Source organism: Brassica napus, unplaced genomic scaffold, assembly GCF_020379485.1.
Source record: "Brassica napus cultivar Da-Ae unplaced genomic scaffold, Da-Ae ScsIHWf_363;HRSCAF=573, whole genome shotgun sequence".
Classification (NCBI taxonomy): domain Eukaryota; kingdom Viridiplantae; phylum Streptophyta; class Magnoliopsida; order Brassicales; family Brassicaceae; genus Brassica; species Brassica napus.
This window is the reverse complement of record NW_026016444.1, coordinates 99,101-116,423: the sequence shown is the minus strand read 5'-3', so window position 1 is coordinate 116,423 and position 17,323 is coordinate 99,101. Positions and strand designations below refer to the sequence as shown.

Below are 17,323 nucleotides of genomic sequence, written 5' to 3'. Positions count from 1 at the left end.
AATACGTAAGTGGAAGCGAGAAAGGAGAGGAAGGTTCGGAGACGGCAGTGGCGGTGGATGATGAGAGCGGATCAAATTTGGTTAGAGAGCTACCTACCCGATCTTCCTCCGCTCGAGCTCCCTTCAACAATCTGAGTCTAATCAATTCTGATCTTGTTGTCGCTCACACGCTCCAAGAACATGCGGGCCTCTTTCTTTTTCGACATCTCTTTGTTTCAGATTTTTTATGAGTTTCAACGTTTGTATCCAATTGAATCGCTGATTCGGCGCCGACGGCTCTAGCAAGTAGCAGACATCAATCATCAGCTACAAGAAACACTTCTCTTGGATTCTCCCCAACCCCTTTCTTCAGGTAAAACCACTTACTTGCAGATTTCCACATAAATTCAGAGCAACGTAACATACATTCGATGTGTTGCAGGTGAATTTGGTCACAACAATTTATATTGAAGATAAAGAGTGAGCTTTTTTCTATCTCCCTTTTTTTTTTTGGTTAAAGCTTTTTTCTATCTCCCTCTCTTAATTTTTTTTTTATGTAGCATTTGGATGAATATAAATTGTGTTGCCACTAATGACGTTAATGTTCATAGCATTCACATCACCATGTTTGACGTTAAAGTGTTGTTGAGGACAGAAATGTAAAAGCCATGCCTTCCATCACCATGTTTGCCAATTAATAAAAATAATGCACACTTCTCCAATTTTCATTCTTGTTTTGGTTATTCACCCAAATGAGCCAAATTAGAACCCATTTTCCCCCCCCTTGCGCGTTAATGCTGCTCTTAGTCATGGACCTGATATGATGCTTATTCCCAGATAACTAAAAGGACTGGTTAATCCCCACGATGTGGCATCCTCATTTTTACCACATATATAGGTCAAATATTAATTTACATATTATGACTTTAGATTTTATATACTGACACGGCACGAAATACTTGGTGCATTTTCTGGAGATCTTGATGAACTATATAATGATAAAAAGAAGAAAAGAAATTCTATAACTATATAAAATTTCTGCAAGATCTTCAGATGCATTGTACCTAACAATTGCATTGTTAGTCGTAAAGTAGGATTAAATTATTTTATATTGCTAAAAGAGTGTGGTCAAATAATTTTTTTTGACTGATTGGTCAAAAAAATTAGTGATCTCGTTTGCATGAATATAGAATATTATATTTTGTTATTTTAAGGAAGGTCCAATACAGCCATACAGGCATGCACATTCATGCAAATATATAGTGGTAATATATTTGAAACCGTGTTAACTTTTTGTGTGAGTTTGGTATAATAAGTTGAAGCTCCACACTACTGAATTGAATCCAGCCGTAATATGATGCGTTTTGGGCTACATATAAGTATATACTAGATTTTGACCCGCGTTTGGAAAGCGCGGATTTGTTTTTGTAATTAAATATATTGTAAACGAATTTCTATATAAGATAGTGTATAAGTTTGAGCACATTTATCCAAAACTACGGACCAAACCGTACCAAGCTGAAAAACCAAAATTGAATTGAATTGCATAAATAATATAGCAAATCATAAATCTATGACCGAAAAATTGAAACCGAACCGAGAACCAAATGAATACCTGAATTTTTAAATAAAAATTATATATTTAAAAATATTAATTACATTCAATTTTTAAATAACCGCATATCCTAAAAATACTATTTATAAATCGGATAACACGAAAACTTGAATTACCCGAATATTTTTATTTGGTTGATAAATAATTTAGTTAACCAAAAGTATAATTTATGTATATAATTATTTATTTCAAATATATATATAACTATGTTTAATATAACACATAGTATCAAAACTATTTCAAAATAATATTATGTTTTAAAATAAGTAGAATTTGTTCTAAAACACAATTCTACTGCTAACATGTTTTAAAGTATCGATATAGTGTTAATAAATAACAAAGTGTTTTCAAAGTTTTAGAAGTTATCACTAACCGATTTATAATTGGTTAGACTAAATATCTAGCAGAACCGAAGATAAATAGTCATTTTCTGAAAATATAGCAGATGGAAAGATTGAACCGGTTTTATGTAGACCATAATCATATCTATGGATTTTTATAGAAACTGGTTTGGTATTAAAATAATACAACCAACTTGGAATATTAAGTTGTGACAAACATCGTTTAGTTTGTGATTGATAATGTTGAAGTGTTCATATATATAACATGGTTAATGAAATCAGTTTAGTTAATAAGATTAGTATAAAATAATGGTTCATCTCTGTAAAAAATGTATTTTTTACAATGGATATTATATTTTGTTTATAGTCTTCGAAAGTATTATCTATTAAATAAATCACAAGTAACCATATACTATATAAATATAGGGTGGACATTATTTAATATTAGCTCAAAATATTTATGATGGAATAATGCGTATATAGTAAACATATAAGTAGATAATTAGGTTAGTACCATTTTTTATGACTAATTTGTTTTGGGAGATTTGCTAAAACCAACCCAAATATTCAAGTCAAATATAAAAGTGTACCCCACTTTCAGTCAAATGCAAAACCAACCTAAAGGGGTAGTGAAAGTACTATTTAACCCTTATGACCAAACAAAAAACATAAATGTATTTTACGTTTTTATCCTTTGGAAGTCTACACGTAAAAAACGAAGTCTACAAATGTTTAGACTTTCTAAGAAGTCTACCTTATAGACTTAGTTTGTAGTCTATACTCTAATTTGATCTAAAATTTTAATTTTGAAAATGTATAAAAATAATTATAGTGATATTTTTAACTAATCATCAATATAATGGATAATATGAACTAAATAAATTAAAATTTCATATAATTGAACAATTTTCAAGAATATATACTAATTTGGTTATCATGTGTTGGACAATGTTTATAGTTTACAAACAAAAGGTTATAACATGTTATGTCTTTTAGTGGTTGATTTCATAGGGTTAGATTTTAGATTTTGTTTTTTTTTTGTTTTATTAACTTAAATCTGCATATTAATGTTTAGTAGTTTATATTTTGTATAATTGGGACTTTTTGATTATCAAGCAAAACATTTAGGGTTTGATATTTGGGGTTTAGGGTTTCGTAGACCTACAGAAAAGTCTATTTAGCTGGAGACGTCCTTTTCAGTCTATTTTATTGGTGTTCACATAAAATCTTTTTATTTTAAATTAAATTTCCATATTTATGAATAAGAATGTTAAATCATATATTAATAAATATAAAAAATAAATAAAAATTTAGTAAGTTATCTTTTTAATTTTCGCAAATAATAAAGGGAAAGAAAAAAATCGTTGTAGACTGACAAAGAAGTCCACATATCAAATTTAACCTAACCGGATTTAACCAATATAATATTAACCAAATCGAATTTAAACCAAACCTCTTTTAACCTAACCAGAAAAGTTACCCAGAATATAAATACGATTTGTTAAGCTTTTTGGGGTAAAAAAAACCCTAATCCCCGCCGTTCTCTCTCTCATGCGATTTTCGGGGAGATTTCCGGCGAACTCTAGCCACACCGTTTCCGCCGCTTAAACTAGTCGTTGTCCACTCCGTCGCTCTGGTAAGTTAAATGTCTTCGGCTTGTCTTCGGCTTCGTCCGCTCCGTTGCTAAAAGTAACCACCTTTACCTTTTTCTTTTTCAGATCTGAGCCGGCGACTTCCAAATCTCTGCTTCCTGTCAGTCTCACGGCTTCTACTCTAGCGAGCTAACAAACTGTGTTTCATCTTTCCAGGGAACGAACGGTACGTCATCTCTCTATGTCTTCTCTCGTTTAACTAATAACCTAACTAGTTGACTTATATTCCTGTAACCTCTCTCTTAGTTTGTTAACTAACCTATTAGTTTCTTCTCTAATCCATTTTCTGCTTCCGGTCAGTCTACTTTAAGGTACAAATCATTGTTGATATGTAGACATATTTTTTGAATTGTTGTATACTGTTTTTGGCTTCCGTCGAAGGATGACAAATTTAGTTTGGTTAGATGGTTTCGTATTCTCGATTTATGATAGAGTTTGGGTTATTAATTTAGTTTGAATGGTTAATTCTCGTGTAGACTTCATTTTGATTTGTAGACTTCTCTGATAGACTTCATCTTGCATTGTAGACTTCTCGGGTAAACTTCATCTTGCATTGTAGACTTCTCGTGTAGTCTTCACTCTGCATTGTAGACTTCTCTTGTAGACTTCACTCTGCATTGTAGACTTCTCGTGTAGACTTCATTCTGAATTGTAGACTTCTCGCATAGAATTAATTTTGAATTGTAGACTTCTTTTATTCGTTTGTAAACTTCTCTTGTGTAATTTTTTGTTTTTGCTTTTTTGCTGCAGGTTTCAAAATGGATAAACTTGATTTCCCACAAAGGCTGTATAGTGTAGGCCAGGAACCTTTTCCGAATAAAAGCATTGCCTACTACAGCAATGACAGCAAGCTCTTCCCTGCTCTTAAAGAAGCACTCGAGGCAGATGAATGGGAGGAGCTCAAGAACTCGAGAGTAGGAGTGTTCTTAAAGTTCCACGAAATGAAGTTTGGATGGGCTTCAAGGCTGGTGCACTATATACTGTGTTTTCAGCTTGACTGCAAGAAGAAGTTTGAGTTGTGGAGTCTCGTAGGTGTTGAACCATTGAGGTTTTCTCTGCATGAATTTGAAGAGATAACTGGCCTGAACTGCGAGTATGTGAAGAATCTCGAGAATCCGTTGGTTGAGGTAACGGCTGACATGAAAGCATTTTGGGCGCAGATGGGAGTGAATTTCGACCGGGGGCCAAGTATTGATGAATTAACTGCAGCGTGTCAGATGTGCAGAACATGGTCTCGAGATGATCGGCTGCGTTTAGGGTATCTAGCCATCTACGCTGGCTTCATCGAAGCAAGAAGAACCTCGTCACCCACACGGGCTAGCCTGGCTAGGTTAGTGATGGATCTAGATGCTTTTGAAGATTATCCGTGGGGAAGAGTAGCCTTTAAATTCTTGATGGAGTCGGTGAAGGGTGTAGACTTGACAAAGACGTATGCTATTGAAGGCTTTGTTCAGGTTCTTCAAGTCTGGGTCTACTGCTGTCTCCCTGAATTCGGAGCTGGGTATGGTCTCCCTATAGAAGGTTCTCCGACCCCACCTCTACTTGCCTTCTTAGGTGCCAAAGGCCAGAGAAGACTCCAGGAGAATATCTTGAAACAGGTATGCTTCTTATGTTTATATATGCATTAATTTGATATAAAGTGGTTTTATACTAACTTAATAGTTTTATCTTCTGCAGACTAGGACTAAGAACTTTGCTATGAAGGATTACTCTGAAATGTTCCCTCGCTGGGATGGTGAGCTGGAAGATGAGAAGGCTGATAACATAGTGAAGGCAATGTTTTCTTCAGGCTGGGCGTGGGAACAAAGTCACTGGCCTCTTGTCGGAACAAAACTGTGGACAAATGTGAAGGTGGAGATCCATCCGATGAAGACAGAAGCTGGTCAGATGATGCGAAGCTTGAAGACAGTGTCCCCTTCTCGCACAGAGTCTGATGCAGAATCACGCAAAAAGGCTCGTGAGTCCCCTGGCCTGGATGTGGAGACCATGAAAGGAGAAATAGTTCGTTGGCTAACTAGCCTGACTTCTAATATGGTTGAGGGGCTGAGCAGATGCGAGAACACTCTGAAGACACAATCCCACATGATTGAGGGCCTTACAACTCAAGTGGGAGCTGTTGAGAAGATGGTGCGTGAAGGTTGGAAAGAAGACCACACCAAAGCTGGTTCATCTACTGATGTACCTGAGGCAAACAAATCTGATGGAGACAAAGCTAAGAAGGACAGCGCTGAAGGAAGCAAAGGTGATGAAAGCAAAGGTGATGAAAGCAAAGGTGAGGAAAGCAGAGCCGAGGAAAGCAGAGCCGAGGAAAGCAGAGCCGAGGAAAGCAAAGCTGCGGAAACAGCTCCCAAAGGAATGACAACAAGAGCCAAAGCTAGAGACACCCAAGCCACTGTGGTTAGTACCAAAACATCTCCCAAACCACTCAATCCGAAAAGAGGAAAAAAATCAGTGAAAAAGAAGTAACTTGTTTGCATTTGCATTTGGATTTGAAACGGTGGAACCTTTTTCATGTTGTGCGGAACCTTGGAATATTAGCCCTTTTTCATGTTGTTTTGGAACCTTGGAATATTAGCTTGTTTGGTTTGAAAAACGTGTGCATTTGTATGTTCTCTTTTGGTTTGTATAAAATTTGTGGCTGTTATTAATGTGTTATTTCTACTGAAAACAAATGCAGAGTGAGAGTGAAAATGAGAATGGAGGCATAAGTGTGGTTGTAGTAGATAAAGAACAATCACACATTGATTATGGTTCTGTGAAAAAACTGAAACAAGTTGGTAAACTGAGAGCTGCTCGCATTGTGGCCCGTGCTAAGAGTGAGCGGCAACGTAGGCTTGCTGCAACTCAGCAGTCTCCTTTTGATGGAAACAGCACGGCAAAGGTTATTATACCTAACCAGCCGAAGCAAGGCCAGGGATATAACCCATTTGCTAATCCTGATCGCCAAAAGCTCTCTGCTCTTCTTGATTGGGTGAAACTTGACCCGTAAGTCATCTATTTCCTAAATTAATTGCTCTTTATATAAAGACTTTGTAGTGTTTTATTTATTTAATTTGATTATTCACAGCAAATGGCGACAGAAGGTCAAAGGTTCATCAAGTGATTGGTTCTACATACTACTAACTCCAACAAAATGGTTGATTGACACGGTATGTAGACTTCTCTCTCATGTAGACTTCTCTCGCATGTAGATGTCTCTGATGTAGAAGTCTCTAATGTTGTAACTGCAGCACATGGATGCTGGCATTAATCTTTTAAGGCTCCGATACACAAAGCACCCTGAATGGTTTAGGTCGGACAGAATTTGCATGTTGGATGCTGTATTTACTCAAATGTGGACAGCAAAGTACTCAGAGTTTCTGGCCTCTCCTGCCAATCCTGACGGCTCAGGTAAACTACTCCCTCCTGGCGCCTTAGACTACTACACAGGCGAGGAACCAGCGTATAGCAGATCAAATAAGACATGGGCACTGGAGATTGATGATATATATGCGCCATTATTGGTCAAGAACGATCATTGGGTAGCTTGCTGGATATCAATCCCGAGGAGACGCATAGTCATTTGGGATAGTGATCTTGCTTACGCTACGGATGCAGAAATTGCTAAGGCCGTGAAGCCTATTGCACACATGCTGCCGTACATGCTGCGTATGTTATCTACCGGTGCGGAGAGGGAGTTGTACACGGTTGATTTCACACATGAGCGTGAATCTGGGGTGCCACAAAACAAACAAAGTGGTGACTGTGGAGTGTATTGCTTGAAGTATATAGAATGTCATGCACTTGGCATGCCATTCCCACCTCATGAGCTGTGTGATAAGAAGATCAAGACAATCAGGTCTCAGATGGCGAGTGAGATATTTGATGAGACCAGGATAAACGGCACAGAGAAACGTGATTACAAGCATCTCGGTGTCTATGACTAAGGTTAATCCACTTCTTTGGGTAGAATTGAGGGAAAGTATGAAGTTTTTTGGTGACTTTCCTCATCGGATATATGTAGGTTGATGTAGTAGTCTTTTGTACCAGACTATTGTATTGTGCTGTGAGTAACATGCTGATGTAGCACACTTTTGTTTGTAACAAACTTATGTAATTTGCTTGCAGCAGACTTAAGTAATAGTCTTCTTTTACAGAAGACTTTTACAGAAGTCTGCTACTCGACTACTATCTAGACATCATCTTTTTATCAGTATATTAGTCTTTCTTAGCTCATATTCGACCAAAAATACAAATTCGAGACAACTCAGAGACTTAGTCTTCTTTTCAAAAAGACTACAAAAGAAGTCTGCGGTAAGTAAAAGAAGACTATAAAAGAAGTCTGCGTTCCGTAAAAGAAGACTACAAAAGAAGTATGCGTTCTGTAACAGAAGACTAACACATTAAGACATAAGACATAAGACAACATCCAAAGCAATAAGACAACTGATAAGCTTCACACATCACATAAGACATAAGACAACATCCAAAGCAATAAGACAACTGATAAGTTTTACACATCACATAAGACATAAGACAACATCCAAAGCAATAAGACAACATCCAAAGCAACAATACAACTAATAAGTTCCACACAAGACATAAGACAACATCTAAAGCAATAAGACAGCCAACACCAGTTTAACCTGGACAGTTAGGACGAGTGTGACCCGGTTGTTTGCACTGGGAGCAACTATAATCCTTGTGCAGTTTTCGCGGTTGGTTTCCCCTCATCCTGGAAATTTCTAGCCAAGACTGCCACCTCGACTTCTTTTGCCTACCCCTTCCACGCTTGACCTCTGGAGGAAGACATTTACGTGCCTTATCAGCTCCTTCTTCATTAGCAGGTGTTGTGTCATCAGTGTTAGGAGCTTCTTCTTCATTGGCAGGTGATGTGTCATCAGTGTTGGGAGCTTCCAAAACGTCACTTTTGGGATATATATTTGCCGCGTATGCTGCATAAAGATAATTCTTTGAATAGGATGGGCATACAAGCGTAGAGACATGAATATTTGCATCCTTTGCAGCTGCAATGGCATGTGAACAAGGTATCTTCTCAATATCAAACACACCACATTGACACCTCCGAAGTTCCAAGTCAACAACACAATCTCGATGTCCTCCTCTCACAACAAATCGCCAACCATCAATACGCTCCACATTCATCATATCTGCATACTCTTCACGAATAGCCAACAAGTTTTCGACTCCCCGACTATGATGTGAAGTGAGACTCAAAGCATCTTCTCTCCTTTTAAAGAACCACCTTCCTAGCTTCTCGCGTATAAATTCAAGAAGGAATGAGATTGGGAATCCTTTGGCTGGCTTAAGTGCAGAGTTGATGGATTCTGCGATGTTGCTAGTCTTTATGTTGTATCTGTCACCTTGAAAGTGAACTCGTGACCATAAAGAGACGTCAGCATTCTCCAAATATGTTGCAAGGCTTGGGTTTATACTCCGTATCTCATCCATGTAGCGGTTAAAATCGAAAAGCGTATGTGCGTAAGCAGCGCCTTTGACCAAGTACAACATGTGCTTTCCCTTGAACTTTTGGACTATGTTCTGTTGTAGATGATAATAGCATATTCCTCGCCCTGCCCAAGGAAAAACCTTCTCACACGCCTTCTTAATGGAACCGTGCCTGTCAGAAACTATCACCAAAGCATACTGATCTGAAACACATCTCCGCAATTGGGTAAAAAACCATTCCCATGACTCATCATTCTCCGCATCCACAATCGCAAAAGCCAACGGAAAAATCTGAAAATTACCATCTTGGGCAGCAGCAACTAGCATAACTCCTTCATACTTTCCACATAGATGAGTCCCATCCACCACAATAACCCTCCTAAGATAGTTAAAACCAGCTATCGAAGCTGCAAAAGATAGGAATAGATACTTAAATCTGTTTTCACCATCTTTCACAAGACATGTGACAGTTCCCGGATTCGATATCTCGATCTGACGCAAATAAGAAGGCAGATTCTCATATCCATCTTCTGCTGTTCCTCTCACCAACTCTTGCGCAGATAACAAAGCTCTATACGAAGTGTTGTAATCAAGCTTCATACCAAACATGTTCCTCATCGCGTCTTTGATATGCTTTGGTGTAAGCCCATCTATGATCCCAACCCGTTCTATAAATAGTCTTGCAACATATTTCGGAGTAAAATGTTTCCGTTGAGCCATTCGATCCGCCACTGAACATGTATGAGTTTTTGAATATTTTGTCACCCAAAATGTCTTTGGCCCATGCTTCACACTCGCTCTAAGCTTCCAACCACATCCTTGAACACGACACTTAGCCACATACAGAGTTTTCGTTGTCTTATATGCTGAGAATGTAAATTTATATTCCACAGCCACCGACTTCAGCTTTGAAACAAGCTCATCCTTACTAGCAAAACTCTGACCGACATATATATTGTCCTTTAAGGACAACGATCTTCCTTCCCCACCAGAGAACTGTGCTTTATAACCATCATAAAGCGTTTCATTTGCATCCTCGTCAGAATCCTCATCTTTCACTTTCCCGTAATCACTGTAGTTTACACCATCGTCAACATCAACAGCAACAGTTGCTTGAACATCATCAGCAGTTGCTTGAACATCATCAGCATCATTACTATCTTCATCCCACTCTGAATCAGTATCTTGACCAGTATCTTCATCAGCAAAATTACTATCATCATCATCAACTCCAGCTTCTACTTGGCTCTGGCTTGATACACAAAGGCGTACAAAGTGTGTCTTGGCCAACTCGATCAAGTTCCGCACTTGTCTATCATTCGTGACATGCATAGGAGGAGTATCCGGAGCCATTTGCTGTAGAATGACGTCTGGTAAGGAATATGTTAGCTCCACCTTCTCGATTTTCTTGTCCAGACCATAATCTTCTTGTGCCATTTCATGAAGTTCACCATGTGTACAACCATCTGGCACAAGAAACATTCTCCCTCCTTTCCGATTATTGACCACAAACTCCCACAAAGAGCCTTTCACCACCCATTCTCCATATACAACAGGTATCTGAGCCATATCCTGCAAAAAAAAATACAGGTTTACATAATCAGCAAAGAAATATTTCATGTTTCATAAAACTATAAACGAAGACTTACAAATACGTCTACAATTATTAGCTAACAACATTGTCAAATCAAATAAATTATACCTTCATAATTATAAAAACAATTCTTTTCAAAATCACCCAAACCCATTAGGATTAACTAACACACAGTTTCAAACAAAAAAACTAGAAAAAACTTAATGAATAATACACAAATTTGCATTTTTATAGATTTTTCTACGTAGACTTAATATTCCGTCTCTGACAATTTAGACGTTCGTTTCAGTTTACAGACGTAGACTGTGAAATAGGTCTACGATTTGGGTTGGTTTTTGCAATTGACCATTTCACGGGTTGCTTTCTATAGTTGAAAAAAAGTTGTGATTTTGTTCATGTAGACTTTTATTTCAGTCTACAATTTAAAAAGGTTAGTTTTTGCAATTGACCAGAATTCATCCAAAATTTGACTTTCAGAACTAGACTTCATATGCAGTCTACATGTTTGAATTTTTTTGAAAGAGGTTAGTTTTGCAATTGACCAAGTTTGACTTCCAATCACTAGATCGAAATGAATGTCTACGTTGTGTGTAGACTTTTTTGAAGTCTACGTTCAAATCCGACGGGTTGGTTTTGCATTTGACCAAAATAAAAAGACAGACTTTATACGCAGTCTACGATTTTTTTTCTAGGATAAGAAGACTGCATATGAAGTCTACAATTTAATAAAAATTTTACGGTTTTTTAAACTTTTTGGTCAAACACAAAACTAACCTATTCCACGAAGTCAAAATTTTGGTCAAATGCAAAACTGACATTTTATAGACTTCGTTGGCAGTCTACACTTTGTAGATTTCCGTTGAAGTCTATTTTGTAAAGTCAAAAGTTCGGTCAAATGAAAAACTAACCTCTTTTAAGTAGACGTCTGAGTAAGTCTACCGAAAGTTTTATTTTTGTTGTCAAAGGTAAAGACAGAGACTACTGGGGAAGTCTGCGTTAGAAAAAAAATTTGTCTGGTCAATTGCAAAACTAACCCGTGTGTTGACAAATAGACTGCATCGTAAGTCTCCATGGAGGCGTAGACATACAAAACAGTCTACCGTCGCGACACAGATCTGAAAAAAAAATGAAAACCATGTAAATAGTTACCTTTTTCCTGTGTAAAGCTCGTTTCCAACCTTTTCAACTGTCCAAACTCCAAGTATGAGCAAAAATAAGCATGTTTAACGATTCACTAATGAAGAAACTCGAAAATATGAAGTTTGTGGTTTTGAAAATGAGAGTTATGAGAGTTTTTTAGATGGAAATGTAGAGGAGATGAGAGGAAATGAAGTTTTTTGGGTTAGAATGAGAAAAAAAGTGGTTGAAAATTGAATTCTAGAGCTTTAGAGCTCAAAAATGGTGGTTCATGGTGGTTGAAAAAATTGATGATGATGGCATTTTTGTAAATAAGAAGAAATGGTTTGGGTGTATTTGGTTTTTTGCTAATTTCGAAATTAATAAAAAAATAAATAAAAATGGCAATTTTGTGAATAGTTCAAAAACATAAGGATAGTATGGAAATTTTATTGATGAATAGTATGGACAAAAAAAAGGGGGTTGGTTTTGGATTTGAATTGAAAATATGGGTTGGTTTTGAAAAACACCCATTTGTTTTTAATGAAGAATAATTAAGTTAGTAGTATGAGAAATAATAGGAATTCTAGTTAAATGAAATGGTCCAACTATGACTTGTTTTAAGTAAATTTTTTAGGACTCTTTCCCTTTTAATAATATTGATATATATATATATAATTTTTTTTTTTAAAAAAAAGGGCTACATATAAGTATATTTGATTGATCTTATTCGTAGCTGATTATTGATTTGTATAAAATTTCATCCCAATACGTACCACTTCACGATCCTCACTTTAAAACTATATATATATTTTCTATGTAACTTATTTAAAAAACTATATTGACACTAACTAAAAATGGTTTAATCTGTAGAGTTAACATTTCATGATGATAAATATTTAAATAACATATATTCGAAATTCTGAAGTCCACTTTGAAGTTTTATGTTGAGAGTTGGATTTGAAATTTTGATCAGTGAGAATCGACTAATTGTTTTATATGGTTTTATCGTTTAATCATACACTATTTTTTAGTAAAGCATTTGCTGTCAGAAACTCAATAATACGACAAGAACATGATCGACGCACTGCCCATATTTATTATATTGTTGAAGTCGAGCATATCTATTATAGTGGTTGTTTCTCATAAAAGATAATCAAGTATTGTCCATTTTTGTTAGACTTTGACATTTTAATAGGCAGATGCTTACAATTATATAGCACGTCATAAAGTTGTCAAAGTAAATAAAATATGAAATATCACGAAAGACATTTTAATGAGATGTTAATATTCAAACTTTTGTAGAAGAGCCTAGAAAAAGGTTGAACATAACGATATAAGTTTGTATGGGTCTAAGTCGACCGTTAATGGCACTTAATTAGGTTTTGTCGGTAACAAAAGAAGAAACAATCAAAGGTAAATAATATTTTAGAATTAGAAAGTTGTAACTGCAGTCGTGGAAATTGTAAACGACGTTGAAATGCAAATAAATCATTTAAATATCATTCGTTTTTGTCATAATGCAGTTCTTCTATATTATCCGGCATTTATAAGATTTTTTTTTTTGAGAAAAAGATAAGGATAGCACCAAACCAAATTTTTGTTCACAAATTAACATTCAAGGCTCAAAGTCACAAAAATAGGTTTCATTAAAAAGATAAATATACATTTATATATCTTGGGTTAATTAATTCAAACCTTAGGGTTTAGAGTTAAGGAGTGGGGTTTTGGAATTAGGGTTTAAAATTTTATAAAAAATAAATACTAAAATAAAAAAGAAAAATTTTAAAAACAGTTTCAAAAAGTATTTTTAAATTATAAAAAGAAAATTTGAAAAAAAAAATTCAAAAAAATTCAAAAAAAAAAATTTCAAAAAAAGATTATAAAAATTTTGAATCTGAAAACATATAATCTGAAATTATTAAAAAAAATCTTTTTTTATATTATTTTTATTTTTATTTTATTTATTTTTGTTTGTTTATTTAATTTTAAACCAAGGGTATTAGAGATATTTTACCCTTTAATGAATGTCATTTTGTGACTTTCTCCTTCTAGTACTATTTTTGAAACATAAACTTCAAAATGTGCTATTATTGACAATTGCTCATTTTTTTTATAGTGATTGTTATTTTCATATTATTTGATGGGCTATATTTTCAGTATGAGATTAAATAGTTTTTCAAATTCATTCCGATGTACAGTTTCTCTTATCAGTGTTAGCATTGATTGTATATATGATATACACATCTATAGTTAGTTTTTTTTTTAGAAAACGGATTGTCTCAAGAATTTCATCAAACCATTATTAACGATTTTGCTAAATTACCCTAAAATTTATACAATAGGACTAGCATATTTGTACCGTTACTGTTTCCTTTTACGACGCTCCAAGAACAAAACCAGAAGTCAAAAGGGGAGGCAAAAAATGTGTAAACCTAGAAAGATACGAAGAAGCAATCAATTATGGCATGTGAGTAAGAAAAAAAGGAAGTCAAATATATGTTCCTCGTTCGTTCCATTAGAATATAATATTAATAAACTTAAGGACAGTTTTACAAAGAGTATATATGAAAAAGTATTTGTATTTTCCGTATATTGACTTTTTATTAGCTGTGAATTTCCGCCATTTCCTCTATATTTAAAGCCCCCAAGCTCCTCTCTCTCTTCTTCCTATTATTCAAAGTTTCAAATCAATTCACATCCTCCCTAAATCCAAATACCACAGCTCGTAGCAAGATACATATAGTATACAAGTGTGTTTGTTTCCTTACCTTCTTTGATCAATATAACTAATTAAAGCTCTCGTCAAACTCGTAACCGCTCAATGGATGAAGAGATCGAGATTCCTCCGTTCTTCCTTTGCCCCATCTCTCTAGAGATCATGAAAGATCCGGTGATAGTCTCTACCGGAATAACCTACGACAGAGACAGCATCGAGAAATGGCTCTTTTCAGCAAAAAAGAACTCGTGTCCGGTCACCAAACAAGACATAACCGACGCAGATCTCACCCCGAACCACACTCTTCGCCGTCTGATCCAATCTTGGTGCACTTTAAACGCATCCCACGGCGTAGAGAGGATCCCCACGCCAAGACCTCCTATCTCTAAATCTGAGATCGAAAAGCTCTTAAAAGATTCAGCCTCTTCTCATCAAAACCTAGCCAAGTGTCTCAAAAGACTTCGTCATATCGTTTCCGAGAACGCTAGCAACAAGCGTTGTTTGGAGGCGGCAGGAGTACCTGAGTTCTTGGCCACCATCGTAAGCAATAAAGGCTCTTCGATGAGTTTGACCGACGAAGCCCTCAGCTTACTCTACCATCTTGACACTTCAGAGACATGTCTCAAGAATCTTTTAAACAACAAGAAAGGTAACGATATTGTAAACTCGTTGACGAAAATCATGAACCGAGGGATATACGAGTCAAGAGCCTATGCGACTTTGCTTCTAAAAAACATTCTTGAAGTAGCGGATCCAATGCAGATCATGACTTTGAAGCCAGCGATTTTCACCGAGGTCGTGCAGATCTTGGACGACCGGATCTCTCACAAGGCGACAAAATCTGCGTTGCATATATTGGTGAACGTATGTCCATGGGGAAGGAACAGACACAAGGCCGTGGAAGCTGGAGTGATCTCTATGATAATAGAGCTTCTCATGGACGAGAGTTTCTCATCAGATAGGAGAGGTCCAGAGATGGCCATGGTGGTTCTTGATCTATTGTGTCAGTGTGCGGAAGGAAGAGCAGAGTTCTTGAACCACGGAGCAGCTATAGCAGTGGTGTGCAAGAAGATACTTAGGGTTTCTCAGACAGCAAGCGATAGAGCTGTTAGGGTTTTGTTTTCGGTTGGGAGGTTCTGTGCAACGCCGGCTTTGCTAAACGAGATGTTACAGTTGGGGGTTGTAGCGAAGTTGTGTCTTGTGCTTCAGGTTAGCTGTGGAAGCAAGACTAAAGAGAAGGCAAAGGAGTTGCTTAAGTTGCACGCTAGAGTTTGGAGAGACTCGCCTTGTCTCACAAGAAATATGATTCTTGCATACCCCTCGTGATGAAAAACCAAGAGGACAACCTACAATCATATACACGAGTCTGATTCTCAACAAGTGCAAACACTTTATATGAAAGTTATTCTTCGTACGTATTTTGTTGGAAAGACTAGTGGTTTATTCCTATAGTGAATCCAATATTTTTAGTTTTTTTTTTTTATAGTTTCGATGTTCAAGATGTAGATAATAGCGGAGATTGTTCATCAAATTTTATTAGTAATAAAAGTTGGGAAGATATGAATGAAATCGCATGTTACATGCCTATTCTCACGTTATTGTGAAAACGCTTCTATTTGTGGCATGGTTTTTAAAAATATATCCTATTCCATTATTATAAGTTTTCGACTACAATAATTCCTCATGGCTAATGATAAATAAGATGCATAGATCAGTTTTATAATATATAAATTTAGATCAAATTCCTATAGTACTGAGTTTATTAATTAATCCAACGCATGTTATCTCTCGTTTTAACTGCAAAAATCCATGTATGTTATATGCAATCAGTGCACACACGGTGTCGGTACAAGAATACAAAGGCAGAAATGCCTTACCTTTAAGTGCCTTATGTAATTGGAAGTAACCAATTAGGTTTAAGAAGAAACTTATAAATCGATCACTGATCCAATTTGAATACTTCTATATGATAGACTTTAACAAAAAACTGAAGAGTGACGACAGCAAATTATTGATTCTAGAGATATAGTAATATAAAGAAAAAAAAATATTGACTCTAGAAATATAGTAATATGGAGAAGAAAAAATTATTTCAAGCATTAACATTGTGGTTGAAATTTCAGATGGCATCGGGTTGCATTTCCTTCTTAATTTTTTTCAATTAGAGTAATAATGCCTTTCTTTGGAAAAAAAATTCATAGAGAATATGCCTTTCCGTCGAATATAATGCTAGTATACTATCAAATTATAAAAGAATATGCTTTTGCATTGAATCTAATGACTAAACTACTCTTGGTTATAAGAAATGAGTAAAATTATCATTGACCAGGGAAATTAGAAACGCAGGTCAAGAGTGAAGCCAAATATGTATTATGTGAAAAATATATATACATAATACTACAATAATAGCCACCCAAATAAAAATAGAACAAAGAAGTTGACACCGAAAATAACCAGGAGCATGCTAGTGTTGAACCATGACACCCACCCATATCACATAAAAACAGATAGTGATCACTTTTCATTTTAACAAAAACATAGTAGTAGTCATGTATTGCGAGCAGCTTTACAAAATCTTGATGCTTTTTAAAGTACATAAAGTGGGACCAGACTGGACCATACCTTGTAGGCTACTAGGCTGTAGCTGTAGTTGAACAGTAGATAGAGAGATTCATTATTCATAAATAAATAAACAAACCTAAAAGTCTTCGACTTGATAAATGAAACAGTCGTATTTGTATACTTTGATTTAAATGTTATTTTATGTGACGTAATTTGATAGTGTACCGTAATTGGGTGTCTCTCGAGCTAACATGAGAAACGCCATTGATCGGAGAGTAAAAAATACTTTTTTGTTTC

The 17,323-nt window shown here is 35.8% G+C and overlaps 2 protein-coding genes across 2 annotated transcripts; both read left to right on the top strand.

Annotated features, from left to right (window-relative positions):
- Positions 1-3,266: 3,266 nt before the first annotated feature.
- Positions 3,267-6,054, top strand: LOC106422369. Its single transcript, XM_048774529.1, has 2 exons — positions 3,267-5,185; positions 5,265-6,054. The coding sequence occupies exons 1-2, from the start codon at positions 4,346-4,348 to the stop codon at positions 6,051-6,053; spliced, it is 1,629 nt and encodes a 542-aa protein (XP_048630486.1). The 5' UTR covers positions 3,267-4,345; the 3' UTR covers position 6,054.
- Positions 6,055-13,956: 7,902 nt separating this feature from the next.
- On the top strand, positions 13,957-16,130 carry LOC125603631 (E3 ubiquitin-protein ligase PUB23-like). Its single transcript, XM_048774532.1, has one exon. It carries the CDS (start codon positions 14,570-14,572, stop codon positions 15,788-15,790), a length of 1,221 nt encoding a protein of 406 aa, XP_048630489.1. The 5' UTR covers positions 13,957-14,569; the 3' UTR covers positions 15,791-16,130.
- Positions 16,131-17,323: the final 1,193 nt, after the last annotated feature.